The sequence below is a fragment of the Heptranchias perlo genome, chromosome 13, assembly GCF_035084215.1.
Source record: "Heptranchias perlo isolate sHepPer1 chromosome 13, sHepPer1.hap1, whole genome shotgun sequence".
NCBI classification, from domain to species: domain Eukaryota; kingdom Metazoa; phylum Chordata; class Chondrichthyes; order Hexanchiformes; family Hexanchidae; genus Heptranchias; species Heptranchias perlo.
The window spans coordinates 29502305-29516790 of record NC_090337.1 but is presented as its reverse complement, the minus strand read 5'-3'; the positions used below and the strand labels follow the sequence as shown (position 1 = coordinate 29516790).

Sequence of the window (14486 nt, the reverse complement as noted above, 5' to 3'; positions counted from 1 at the left end):
GTACATATTGGGTTCACAACAACAACTTGCATTTATGTAGCGCCTTTATCGCAGTAAAATGTCCCAAGGCACCCCACAGGAGAGTTATCAAAATAAAATTTCATAAAAAGATATTAGGACAGGCGACGCTGATTTTGAGGAGCATCTTAAAGGAGGAGATAGAGGTAGAGATGCGGAGGGGTTTAGTGAGGGAATTACAGAGTTTAGGGCCTAGGCAGCTGAAGGTAATGTCACCAATGGTGGAGCCATTAAAAATCGGGGATGCGCAAGAGGCAATAACTGGAGGAGTGCAGAGATCTCAGAGGGTTGTCGGGCTGGAGGAGGTTACAGAGAGATAGGGAGGGACGAGGCCTTGGAGGGATTTGAAAACAAAGACAAGAATTTTAAAATCCAGGCGTTCCTGGAACAGAAGCCAGTGTAGGTCAGTGAGCATAGGGGTGATGGGTGAATGGGACTTGGCGCAATTTAGGATACGGGCAGCAGAGTTTTGGATGAGCTTAATTTTATGTAGGATGGCCAAGAGAGCATGGAATAGATAGGTCTAGAGGTAACAATGGCAAGGATGAGGGTTTCAGCAGCAAATGAGTTGAGACAGGGGCGGACACGGGCGATGTTATGGAGATGGAAGTAGGCAGTCTTGGTGATGGAGCGGATTCATGATCGGAAGCTCATCGCAACCTTGGCGTCCTATTTGACCCTGAGAACAGCCTGGTTCAGCCTCAAACAGTGACCAGAGAAAGGGATGGAGTCGGTGGCTGGAGAACATTGTTTGTAGCGGGGATCGAAGACAACGGGGTCGATCTTCCCAATATTGAGTTGGAAGAAATTGCTGCTCATCTGGTACTGGATGTCAGACAAGCATTGTGACAAATCAGAGATAGAGGAGGGAGTCGAGAGAAGTGGTGGTGAGGTAGAGCTGAGTGTCGTCAGCGTACATGTGGAACCTGCATGGAGTTATTGATAATTGAGCAACAAAAAAGATTAGGACGTAACCAAAAAGAAAAATTAGACTCACCTCTCACAAGTGCAGCTGATCATAAGAGATAAAATATTATATATGATGTATGTAAAAATTACAGCCGTAATAGTGCCTCTGGGAATAGAGTAACTGGGGTTCTTTAAATCACCTGAAAATGACATCAAAGTAAGGATTTACGACTTCAGTTAACTTTTTTGTAACCCAAACTTTATTGAATTTTTCATGACGCGTAGAAAACACAAGACATTTGCAACCAACAAATATCATTTAAGAAAGAAATTAGCAACAAAAGTGCCACTATAGATTTAGCACCACAATAAACATTGTAATATAAATGGAGAACACAAAATCCTTATAAACTACCATGCAATAAATCTTGCTGATATCCTGTTGTATGTATCACAAGGCATTAAAACCTTTTTGTAAATGTATCAGCCAGCAGTGCAACAGTATAGAACAGAAGCCTATTTTCCAAGATATTAGAAATTCAAAGTAATCATTTAATTGATGTTCACACAAAGTACAATTAACATAAATTTATGAATAGAGTTTACACCCACATCGGGAGATTTAAAAAGTGCGGTGGCAGCAGAATCGGCAGAGATATAAAAGCAAACACCGAGAAAATTTGATAAAGTGATATCATGGTAAACGCGAAGGAGGAGCTTGGAGAGTCAGGGAATAGAAGGTAAATAGATTAAGAAATAGTTTAAAATAATCGGATAAATTAATTACTAAATCACATTAAATCCATTTACTAATTGTTAAATAAGTATTATATATACACATATATATAGTTCCTTAATTCTATAAATATAGAATTAAAGGAATATATATCACACACACACTAATTAGATCTAAGCAAATAAAATAAACTAAGTAGGGGATACGAACACTAAAGGGATCCAAAATTGTATTTATGTATACCAGATTCTTACTTAATATTAAATAAATAGGAGTTAAAGGGGCACCAAAATAAAACAATACATATAGGCAGCTGAGACCTGTTGCCTGCAATTCCTGTGCCATGTGGGAACTCCAGGACACTTAGTCTGTCACAGGTGCAGTAAGTGCCTCCAGCTGTTTGAGCGTCAAGCTGATGGTTTCTGAGCTTGAGGACCAGCTGTGGAATCACTGCAGGGCATACGGGAGACTCAAAATTTCCAAGATCCTATGTTTCAGGTGGTAGTCACCCCACAGGCACCCAAAGCTCAGGACAGTAAGTGGGTGGCAATCCGGCAGGGTAGGAAAACTCGGAGTGTGGCGCTCACTAACCGGTTTTCAGTATTGAATACCATTGAGGGTAACGGCACCTCGAAGGAGTGCAGTCTTAGAGCATGGCACCGTAGGGCAAAGGACTGCACGTGGGGGGCGGGGGGGGGGCACAGCAAAGTGTAAAAATGCAGTGGTTATTGGGGATTCATTAGTCAGGGGGGACAGACAGACGTTTCTGCAACTGCCGATTTGAGTCTCACATGGTTTGTTGCCTCCCTGGTGCCAGAGTAAAGGGCATCACAGAGAGTGCAGAACATTTTGAGGGTAGGGAAGGGGAACAGCCAGAAGTCATGACCCATGTGGAAACCAATGACATAGGAAGGAAAAGGTTTGAGGTCCTGCATTCAGAGTTTCAGGAGCTAAGGAGGAAGTCAAAAGTTACTCTTAGAGCCATGTGCTAGTGAGTATAGGAATAGTAGGATAAGACAGGTTAAATGGTGTAGGAGGGACGGCTTCAGTTTCCTGGGGCATTCGGACCAGTTCTGGGGCAGAAGGGATCTGTTCAAGATAGACAGTTTGCACCTCAACTGTGCTGGGACCAATGCTCTCACTGGGAGGTTAACTAGTGCTGTGGGGGAGGGGTTAAAATAATTTGGCAGGGAGATGGGCACCCGGAAATATATTTGAGAGGAGAAACAAGATGCACAGAGGACTGGGAAAGAGAAATAGCACTAGAGTAAAGAATAGTTCAGAAATAGGAGGAATCAAACAGGGCAAATGTTTGGCAGACGAAGATGGGGTTGAAGTACATGTACGTAAAAGCATGTAGTGTGGTAAATAAGATTGGTGAGCTGCAGGCTCAAGTCGCCACATGAGACTATGATATAGTGGCAATAACAGAGACCTGGCTCACAGAAGGGGAGGATTGGGAATTTAATATTCCTGGCTACAAGGTATTCAGGAAAGATAGGGAAGGAAAGAAAAGGAGGGTGTCAGTATTGATCAAATAAACTACTGTGGCACTGGAAAGGGATGATGTAGTTGAGGGGTCAAAGGCAGAGTCTATTTGGTTAGAATTAAGGAACAATAGGAGGAGCTATTATGCTATGGGTGTATACTACAGGCCACCAAATAGTGGGAAGGAGATAGAGGAGCAAATTACAGAAAGATGCAACAACCAGAGTAGTGATAATATGGGACTTCATTTATCCTAATATAGACTGGGATAGTAACAGTGTAAAGGGCACAGAGGGGGAGGAATTCCGGAAATATGAACAAGAGGACTTTCTTGATCAGTATATTTCTAGCCCAATGAGGAAGGGAGCAGTGCTGAATTTAGTTCTGGGGAATGAAGTGGGGCAAGTGGAGCATGTTTCTGTGGGAAAGCATTTGGGAAACAGTGAGCATAATATCATCAGGTTTAGAATAGTTACAGAAAAGTACAAGGAACAATCAAGCATAAAAATACTTAACTGGGAGAGGACTAATTTCAGTGAGTTAAAACAGGACCTGGCCCAGGTGGATTGGAATCAAAAATTGGTAGGCAAAACAGTAACTGAACAATGGGAAGCCTTCAAAGAAGAGATAGCTTGGGGGGGGGGGGGGGGGGGGGTGAAGGGAAGGGCATCCAAAGCTGGAGCTCCCGAGATGACTAACGATAGTGATTAAAATGAAACAGAAAAAGGAAGCTTATGACAAATGTAAGGTGCATAATACACTAGAGTACCAGGCTGAATACAGAAAGTACAGAGGAGATCTAAAAAAGGGAGTAAGAGGGCCAAAGAGAGAGTATGAGAATAGATTAGCAAATAACATAAAAGGGAACCCACAAGTCTTTTATAAACATTTAAATAGCAAAACGGTAGTTAAAGGAAGGGTGGGGCCAATTTGGGGCCAAAAAGGAGATCTTCTTGTGGAAACAGAGGGCATGGCTGAGGTACTACATGAGTACTTTGCATCGGTCTTCACTAAAGAAGAGGATGCTGCCAATGTCACAGTAAAGGAAGAATAGTAAAGAAATTGGATTGGATAAAAATATTCGTTCATGGGATGTGGGCATTACTGGCGAGGCCAGCATTTATTGCCCATCCCTAATTGCCCTTGAGAAGGTGATGGTGAGCCGCCTTCTTGAACTGCCGCAGTCCACACGGTGAAGGTACTTCCAGTGATGTTAGGAAGGGAGTTCCAGGATTTTGACCCAGCGACGATGAAGGAACGGCGATATATTTCCAAGTCGGGATGGTGTGTGACTTGGAGGGGAACGTGCAGGCGGTGTTGTTCCCATGTGCCTGCTGCTCTTGTCCTTCTAGGTGGTAGAGGTCGCGGGTTTGGGAGGTGCTGTCAAAGAGGTGGTGAAGGGAGTGGATGTTTTGGATGGTGGATGGGGTGCCAATGAAGCGGGCTGCTTTGTCCTGGATGGTGTCGAGCTTCTTGAGTGTTGTTGGAGCTGCAAGTGGCCACAAATTCCGTTGACATGTATTGTGCTGTTTTGGCTGTGCAGTTTGATATCCTATTGGCTTTGTTGATGGCTCTGCATTGATTTAATATATTGAGCATCGGGCCTACTAAAAGTCCTAGAACACAATCGGGTCGAACACACAGAGTCCTTGAATGCAATCTGATCCAAAGCAGAAGTCGACAAAGAAAATCAAGTAGAAAGCTTATTTAAACTTAAAATAAAGTAAAAATCACAATAGGTAGTCAAGCAATAAATAATGTGAAAGAGGAAACAAGAAAGAATAAGGGGAAAGTGAAGACAAGCAGAGCAGAAACAAAAGCCTTGATTTTAACTGGGGGCAAGGGGTGAGATTGGGATGGTGGGATGAGTGCCAGGCTCATGCATCAAGCTGAAATTTGGAACTAAGCAGCTGGGGAATCATGGTGAAACAAATAAGCACTGCTGTTTATAAACATCAGGATGACCTAGTGGATAAATACATGGTGTGACACTGAGCCATGCACACTAGAGGGGCAAATTTACAAAATCATGCTCCTGAAGTGGAACCTCACCCACCATAGAATCATAGAAAGGTTACGGCACGGAAGGAGGCCATTTAGCCCACCCAGTCCGTGCTGGCTCTATGCAAGAGCAATCCAGCTAGTCCCACTCCCTCGCCCTATCCCCGTAGCCCTGCAAATTTCTTCCTTTCAAGTACTTATCTAGTTCCCTTTTGAAAACCACGATTGAATCTGCCTCCACCAGCCTTCTGGCAGTGCATTCCAGATACTAACCACTCGCTGCGTAAAAAAGTTTTTCCTCATGTCACCTTTGGTTCTTTTGCCAATCACCTTAACGCTGTGTCCTCTGCTTCTTGACCCTTCTGCCAATGGGAACAGTTTCTCTCTATCTACTCTGTCTGAACCAATCATGATTTTAAATATCTCTATCAAATCTCCTCTCAACCTTCTCTCTTCCAAGGAGAACAACCTCAGCTTCTCCAGTCTATCCACATAACTAAAGTCCCTCATCCCTGGAACCATTCTAGTAAATCTTTTCTGCACCCTCTCTAAGGCCTTCACATCTTTCCTAAAGTGCGGTGCCCGGAACTGAACACAATACTCCAGTTGTGGTCGAACCAATATTTTATAAAGATTTATCATGCCTTCCTTGCTTTTGTACTCTATCCCTCTATTTATAAAGCCCAGGACCCCGTATGCTTTTTTAACCGCTTTCTCAACCCGCCCTGCCACTTTCAACAATTTGTGAACATATACCTCCAGTTATATGGGTAAGATGGGTATAGAGGGATATGGGCCAAGTGCAGGCAATTGGGACTAGCTTAGTGGTATAAACTGGGCGACATGGACATGTTGGGCCGAAGGGCCTGTTTCCATGTTGTAACTTCTATGGACAGCATTCCATCACACTCCTGACTTGTGCCTTGTAGATGGTGGAAAGGCTTTCGGGAGTCAGGAGGTGAGTCACTCGCCACAGAATACCCAGCCTCTGACCTGCTCTTGTAGCCACAGTATTTATATGGCTGTTCCAGTTAAGTTTCTGGTCAATGGTGACCCCCAGGACGTTGATGGTAGGGGATTCGGTGATGGTAATGCCATTGAATGTCAAGGGGGGGGTGGTTAGACTCTCTCTTGTTGGAGATGGTCATTGCCTGGCACTTGTCTGGCGCGAATGTTACCATAAAGAGAAGGTACTTAAAGGTCGACAGTACTCAAAATAGAAAAGCCGCCCGGTCTGGATGGGATGCACCCTAGGTTATTGAGGAAAGTAAGGGTGGAAATTGCAGAGGCTCTGGCCACAATCTTGGAGATGGGGGTGGTACCAGAGGACCAGGATTGCAAATCTTACACCCCTGTTCAAAAAAGGAGGGGGATACACCCGGCAACTAAAGGGCCAGTCAGCCTAACATCGGTGGTGGAAAAACTTCGAGACAATAACCTAGGACAAAATTAATTGGCATTTGGAAAATTATGGGCTAATAAATTGAAGTCAGTACTGAGTTGTTAAAGGAAAATCGTGTTTGACTAACTTGATTGAGTTCTTTGATGAAGTAATGGAGAGGGCTGATGAGGGTAGTGCGGTTGATGTTGTGTGTATGGACTTTCAAAAGCGTTTGACAAAGTACCACATAATAGACCTGTAAGCAAAATTAAAGCCCATAGGATTAAAGGCACAGTGTCCTCATGGATACGAAATTGGCTAAGGGACAGAAAGCAGAGAATAGTAGTGAACGGTTTGTTTTTCAGATTCGAGGGAAGTATATAGTGTTGTCCCCCAGGGGTCAGTATTAGGACCACTGCTCCTTTTGCTATATATTAATGATCTGGACTTGGTATACAGGGCATAATTTCAAAGTTTTCAGATGACACGGAACTCGGGAATATAGTAAACAGTGAGGATAGTAACAGACTTCAGGAGGACATAGGCAGAATGGTGAAACGGGAAGACACATGGCAGATGAAATTTAATGCAGAGAAGTGTGAAGAGAGGCAATATAAACTAAATGATTAAAGGGTTTGCAGGAACAGAGACACGTGGGGATGTGTGCACACAAATCTTTGAAGGTGGCAGGACAAGTTGAGAAGGCTGTTGAAAAAGCATATGGGATCCTGGGCTTTAATAGAGGCATGGAGTACAAAAGCAAGGAAGTTATGCTAAACCTTTATAAAGCACTGGTTAGGTCTCAGCTGGAGTATTGTATTCAATTCTGGGCATCATGCTTTAGGAAGGCTGTCAAAGCATTAGAGAGGGTGCAGAAGTGATTGACTGGAATGGTAACAGGATTGATGGACTTCGGTTATGTGGAGAGACTGGAGAAGCTGGGGTTGTTCTCCTTAGACCAAAAAAGGTTAAGGAGAGATTTGACAGAAGTGTTCAAAATCGTGAATGGTTTTGATCAAGTAAATGAAGAAAAACGGTTTCCAGTGGCAGAAGGGTCAGTAACCAGAGGATACAGATTTGAGGTGATTGGCAAAAGAACCAGAGGTGACACGAGGACATTTTTTTTTAAGCAGGGAGTTGTGATCTGGAATTCACTGCCTGAAAGAGTAGTGGAAGCAGATTCAATAATAACTTTCAAAAAATTTACAGGGCTACGGGGAAAGAGCAGGGGAGTGAGACCAATTGGATAGCACTTTCATACAGTCGGCACAGGCACAATGGACCAAATGGTCTCCTTCTGTGCAGTATCATAGTATGATTCTATGATTGCACTTCAAATATTTGTTTGTACCTTACCTGACATATTGGATCCAGCCATAATACCAGTACATCCATTGAACATTACTGCAAATACGGCAGCAAAACTCATCATGGTACCAGTTGTGTAGTCTGCTATGTAGTCAGCTGCAGAGAGAAATGGAGACAAAACTGATTATTCAATTTTTTTAAAAAAAGCTCATCCAGTCTGAAGAAAAACTATTCAAAGTAACTGGAATTTATGGTAGGCAAAAAAAAGAAATGGCTGCCTTTGTTCTTTGTCTCGCCTACAGCCTTGCTCCTCACATATTAGGCATGGCAAAGAACTCAAAAGCATAACTAAAAACAGAAGAGCTAGGGGCCATTTTTCCTGTACTTCCTGCTTACGAAATTGCCCCAACTACACATAACACAGAGCAGTACTGAGCTAGGAACAATTCACCACTTCACACTCTGAACAGGGGTATGGACCATAACATGGACACACTTGAGAGGAAATGGGAGACAATGCAATAAAACAGTTTAAAACTATTAGCTTCTATGCTGCTCCCATCACACTCTCGTGAGTGAGTTGACCAATATAATAACAATTTCTAGAAAGCAAAGCACTCATTTATTACCCTTTGGAAAAGGTTGTTTTTTCTAAGAGAAGTACACTGTTTGGAACTGTTCACTCTGGATAAAAATAATTTTGGTCACCAGTAATTTTCTTGTTAGAAAATTATATTGGTTCTGAGGAAAAACTTACTACATAGTGAAGTGCGAAAGAAAAGTCTAAAATTATCTTCTGCATTCACAGCAGAAAGTTGATGTGGATTAATCATCTTCAATAATTAGACTGAATACATAAAGTATTATGGAACCACAAAATGAGACGTAAGTTTTAATTAAACATTTTAACTGTAAAGAAGATGGAATAAATGCAAAAAAGTCACAAAACCTTGACACTGTAATCTTTTGAGCCTTTATGTACTTTGGATCAATTTACATTACTACTCATTTTTAGGATTAACTTACGTGGAAGATTGCTCTGCAGTGTTGACAGTTTAAATCCAGTGAACGAAGTCTCAAAAAATTCTGAGGAGTTTCCTAATGACACTGTGATGTTAATAGATTTTGGTGACACTGCAAAGAAGCTGATGAATATTGTGCAAATTACCACAATAACAACAATGAAAATTATGAAGGAGGCTTTTGCGTAGATGTCAGCTCCAACTAAGCACACAAGAAGGCAGAGGATAAGAATCACCGTGCCATAGAGAAGTTCATACCAGTAGGTTTGAGGAAGAACTTGGAAACTACTGCCTGTGGTTTGCCCTGCAAGAAACAATGGTTCAATTAGCAATATACTACAAGCATCCTACTGCCAGTAAAAGTTAAGTTGTATTTTAACTTGCATGGCGTGGACAACTGCATAAATCCACAAAGTGACATTAAAGATTTTACGATCTCAATCAATATATCATTATTGAGATTTACAGAGAAACAACTATGCCAACAGAAACACACATCTCTCAAGTGATCGCTGCCACTTGTTGTCATTGCAGGGGAACAGGACATGACAGGCCATGGGCTTCACACTTTTATTTTAACTAGGAAGAACTTACTGGTCCTGCCAGCAGTAAACAATGGAGTGGCAAGATGTGGGTATGCATTCACAGTCTACCAGTGAGTTCATCTCACCCATTCCATTATGGGAATGACTGAACAGAGACCTGGTTCTTTCCCACAGGAGGAAGAAAAGTAAGCTGGGTAGCCATGGGCCATTCCTTCACACATCTGGAAGCTAGGTGTGTGAAAGCAGCCCAGACTGACTAGTTTGTACAGGTCAGTAGCAGAGCAATATTCCTAAGCACCCTGTTGTGGAAATTAAAGTTGCTCTTCAATTTAGCTATCATACTATAAAGGAAGTGATTGTCAGCCCCAAGTCACTTACAACTGTACTGTCAAACTTCAGCTGCCTAGCCTTTGGCCCTGCATTCACCACAATACATATGCAACTTTTAATTTGTTGAACCATTCCACCATCGAGCCCTCGACCTCCACAAAATCTTCATCTCACATCTGGTCATTCCACCTGATATGGCTCCCCTCTTTGCTCCTTCAAGTCCAAGAGGCACAAACTTAAGCATACCTGGTGCACAACCTGCTCAGCCATCCATCGCTAGATCTGGTTGGGCCACATCAAACTCTACCAGATCTTGCTCTTCTCTGCCAAAACCACCGACTACTTTAGAATGCAAAGAAGATTCCTTCTCTCCATTACCAACCGCTTTCTTAAATCTCTCTCCCCTGCCCTCTTCACTTTCTCAATGTGTGAGGAGCTCATGGATTTCTTCATCAGAAAGATGCAGACCATCCATTCAAGTGCCTCTGCTGCTTCCAACCCTCACCAGCTCTAAATCCCACCTCTCTCTAGTTTCTCTTCCTGCCGCCCCCCACCATCCTCTTTAAGCTCATCGTGTCCAACAAAAAAAAAATCACCTCCTCAACCCCGTTCCCACTGAAGTCCTGACTATCCAACTTCCCTTCTTGGCCACATGCTAGCTGACATTGCAAGTTGTGGTCTATCAGGCACTGTCCACCTCCTTTTCAAAACCATCTCCCTTCTCAAAAAAAAATCCTCCACCCTTTTACTCTAGCAAACCAGCCCACCTCGAACTTCCCTTTTCTCTCCAAAGTCCTTGAATATGGTTACTACCTCCCAGATCAATACAGATCACTCAATCCAGTGAGGCTTTCCAAAATACTATCAATAGTGTAACTGAAGGGTTTCTACAATGTAATTTTAGTACAATACAAAATGGTCTCTTCATTTCAGAGACAGCTGGATGAATATATTTAGGAATAGCCACTAGGAGGCGAACTCTCCTGCTCTACAAGTGGGCCCAATTCACTCCGTTCTAGTTTTAGTCTAAGAGAAGAACATGAGCCATCAAATCCATATTCTATGTTACACCAGTATATCAATCAGTCTTCATTTAACTACTTACTTTTCTTTTTTTCCTCTTTCAAATAAACAATGCAGAAATGTGTAATTAAAAGTGTATGCGTTTTACAAAAATTCAAAATACAAACTAGATTTTGGGACAATTGATCAAAAGTCATGTACTTACCTGCTGGTGGCATTCCAAAAATGTCAACTATGGACTCAACAAGTCCCAAGATATAGAGAGCACTCCCACATACGTTTGCAAAGAAGAACATGATCCCAATGCTGCCTCCAAATTCTGGACCCAATGCCCGACTGATCATATCTGACCACGAGCGTCTGTAAAGGAAAAACTGCAAAACCTCTTTTAAAGCCAAAAGATTATTCATAATCGACACAATTTGCATCATTGCATATTGCATGCAGAAAGCTGTCTCACACTGCTTTGCTTTCACCCTAGATGCATTATAAAAGTCACCGAGCGCAAAGTCAAATGAGCACTTAAAAAGATTCAAAATGAAATTTGAAACGTTCCTAATATTAGTACAGAGTCATCTACTGATATCAAAATGTAACCATTTAGATGCCAGTGAAGAGAACTCTGTGCATGCAAGCAAGCACGAATACACAGACGATGGCCCATGTTCCCTCATGGCATATAGTATAAGAATGCCATAACATTGCAAGTAGGAAAGCCCATTTAGTCTGTTATATCACATTCTGTAATATAAAGTTTATTTAATACCTATTTTCATTTGTCTGCAAACTTCATTGAAGTGATTCAATTTTAGGATACTAACAAGAAATTTACCAGTTTTCTAGTGCAAAACATGGGTCCGGAATTTGCTGCAATGGTGATATTGGTGACGAATGCTGTAAGTTAGATCGTTGTGCTCCCCGATCCTCCAGTGGTGAATTTGCGTCACAGTTTGCTGAAGGAATAATTTGAATATTCCACAGTGAACATAGCGGCGGATCGGGAATGACGCGGCTATTCTCTGATACACATCCACGCAAACATGCTGATCGATTGAATACTTTATTGATTGGGCTCTCCAGTGCCATTCTGTTATGGTTTCGCTCTAGCCATTAATTTTAGTGGGGCACGGAGCTATGATAATTAGCTGCAACTTTTTGGACAAGGGTCTCTGTGGAGCAGCACAAAAGTCCCAGCAAATTATGGTGTATTGCATGGAATGGGGCATAAGTCACTGACGCCATAATTTCCTGGAATTTCATAATGCCATAAGCTGTAGATGCACCATTATTATGGCACAAGTTTTCAGCAAATTCAGGCCCATGTTCTTTATCCTTCAATCTTAGGTCAATTTCACACCTCATTTAATTTACTATCTGCTTCTTCACACTTCACCAACTCATGGTTATACAAGTTAATTGATCAAAGCAGGCTAAGTGCTCAGAATAGAGTACTAATGTTCAGCCATTATCTATTTGGCAAATTATTTTGTTTCATTTCAAAATGTCTGGATGCTGATCAGCCTTTTAAAATATAAACATCCTGAAAGACTTCTTGCATTGTGTTTTTTGAAAAGAAAGATGAAAAATTGCATTCTTAATCAAAAATACCATATGCACAGGAAAATCATTTTGATGACATGTATTTTACACCATCATTGGAAGTTTATACTCCAAGTATATCTTCTGTAATTTTGTACAGTTTTCACTTAGTTTTGAAGATCAAGATTCTTGTGAATATTGGGGGGAGGATGGAGTAAGGACTTTTCCATCCAAACAGTAAAAATGATTATACCCTCCAGGTGTAGTTCTGCTGGATTTTGATGATACAATTGTTTCACCTTACCTTGAAACACCATGACTACCATGGTTTCATATCAATGCACATAAAACCTTTTAATGTGGTGAAATCCCCCTTGGGAGATGGTAAATAAAGAAAATCACACAAAGCGGATAGTAAGAAGGCTCAAAGGAAGACAAGGAAAGATGTGTTCCAAGAGGTAGGTTTTGAAGAGGCTTTTGAAGCCAAGGAGAGATGTAGTAAGGGAAAGGGTTTTTAATTAGAGAATGCTAGAGTGTAGGGGCATATTGGCTGAAGGCTCTGCCACCAATAGTGGAACAGAGAAGAGGGGGAAAATGCACAGAAGACCAGAGTGAGAAGAGTGGAGGTGTGAGCTAAAATGCAGGGCTGAAAGAAGTTGCACCACCCTTCCTCTGCAAAGTCAAGGAGGTATTTGTAAATAAGGATGAGGATTTTGAAACAATGCACTCGGGGCAGGGAGTCAGTGGAGGTTGGCAAACTGGACGATGGGTGCGTAGGAGTTAGTTTGCAGGGTGGAGCTCAGGGATCAGCAAGGAAACATTAGAGAAGTTAAACCTGAAAGTGATGAGGGCATGGATGGAATTTCAGCAGCACGCACTTTAATCTTGGTCCTGATCAGCAATGGTATCATGTCTACAGTTCCAAACATGAAATGGCATGCTTGGGGCAGATATATGTTTAGCCCACAGCACGAGCACAATGCAAGTGGTGTCACGTGCAGTGGTGTAAGCGGGATAAATACATGAAGAAGGCTAATCAATTCTGATTTCTTTGTGGAGGTTGACAGCAGTTAGCACACCTTTTTGTTTCAGAAAGTACGAAGTATTGATTTTTCCCCCTTTTTTTGGTTTCTGCCTTTACATTGGGATGCACATAGCAGGAAATCTCATCAAATTATTATGTCATTAAGAGTGGTACTATGAAGGTTCATGTAATGTTGAAGCAGTATTATAGCAGCATGAAAGTAAATAACCAAATTCAGCAGCACTATAGCTTCAAAATAGATTCTACTTGTTTACAAATCAGAAGTGCTTGCGCTATTTCTGCTGGTTTATGGGATGAAAGGCCATCTGTACTTGATCAGACCCCCATCTGGAGCACTGCATTCAGTTTTGGACACCAGGTTAAATATTGGCCTTGGTGGGGTACAGCACAGATTCACCAGAATTTTAGGGTTTAAAGGGTAACATTGACAGGTTGCATAAACATGGCTTATATTCCCTTGAGTTTAGATGGTTGAGGGGTGATTTAATTAAAGTGTTTAAAATGACAAAAGGATTCAATAGCATAGATACAAAGAAGTTATTTCCTCTGTTGGAGGCACAATCTTCAAATTGGAGCTAGGCCATTCAGGAGTGAAATCAGGAAGCACTTTTTCACAAAAAGGATAGTGGAAATATGGAATTCTCTCCCCTAAAAGGCTGTGGTTGCTGGGTCAATTGAAATTTTCAAGACTGAGATCGACAGATTATTATTAGGCAAGAGCATCAAAGGATATGGATCAAAGGCAGGTAAATAGGGTTGAGGTACAAATCAGCCATGATCTAATTTAATGGCAGGACAGGCTTGAGGGGTTGAATAGCCTGCTCCAGTTCCTATGTTCCCTACCGACATATTATTCTCCCCTTTATGTGCCGCATCTACTACCAATTCTAAAAGTTACAATCCTACCTCAGTAAGTGAATGGAAAGGCTAGAAGAGATTTGAGAAGAGTGGGTGTTGAAACAGCAGAAAGCAGCAGAAAAAAAACATTAAAAAGTCATTAGTTTCACCAAAGAGGTTCCTTGACCTGAAACACCAAAAAATTGCTGCCACAAGTTTACTAGATCAGCACAGGCCATTGGGAAACATCACTGCCTTTCTGTAATGCATTTTAAAATTGATTTTTTTTTTCCAGTTTAAATGT

General features: G+C 41.8%; 1 protein-coding gene across 5 annotated transcripts in view; it reads right to left on the bottom strand.

The window, feature by feature from the left end:
• Nucleotides 1–14486, bottom strand: part of zgc:153039 — a 128360-nt gene that overhangs the window by 101800 nt on the left and 12074 nt on the right. For 4 of the 5 annotated variants that reach the window (XM_067995254.1, XM_067995252.1, XM_067995255.1 and 1 more), the window contains exons 3-6: nt 10967–11107; nt 8868–9167; nt 7890–7997; nt 1016–1127 (exon numbers count right to left, since the gene is read on the bottom strand). In XM_067995254.1, coding sequence (XP_067851355.1) covers nt 1016–1127; nt 7890–7997; nt 8868–9167; nt 10967–11107 — 661 coding nt within the window. Of the gene's footprint in view, nt 1–1015; nt 1128–7889; nt 7998–8867; nt 9168–10966; nt 11122–14486 lie in introns of all 5 variants that reach the window. The other variant, XM_067995253.1, reaches the window with a different exon arrangement.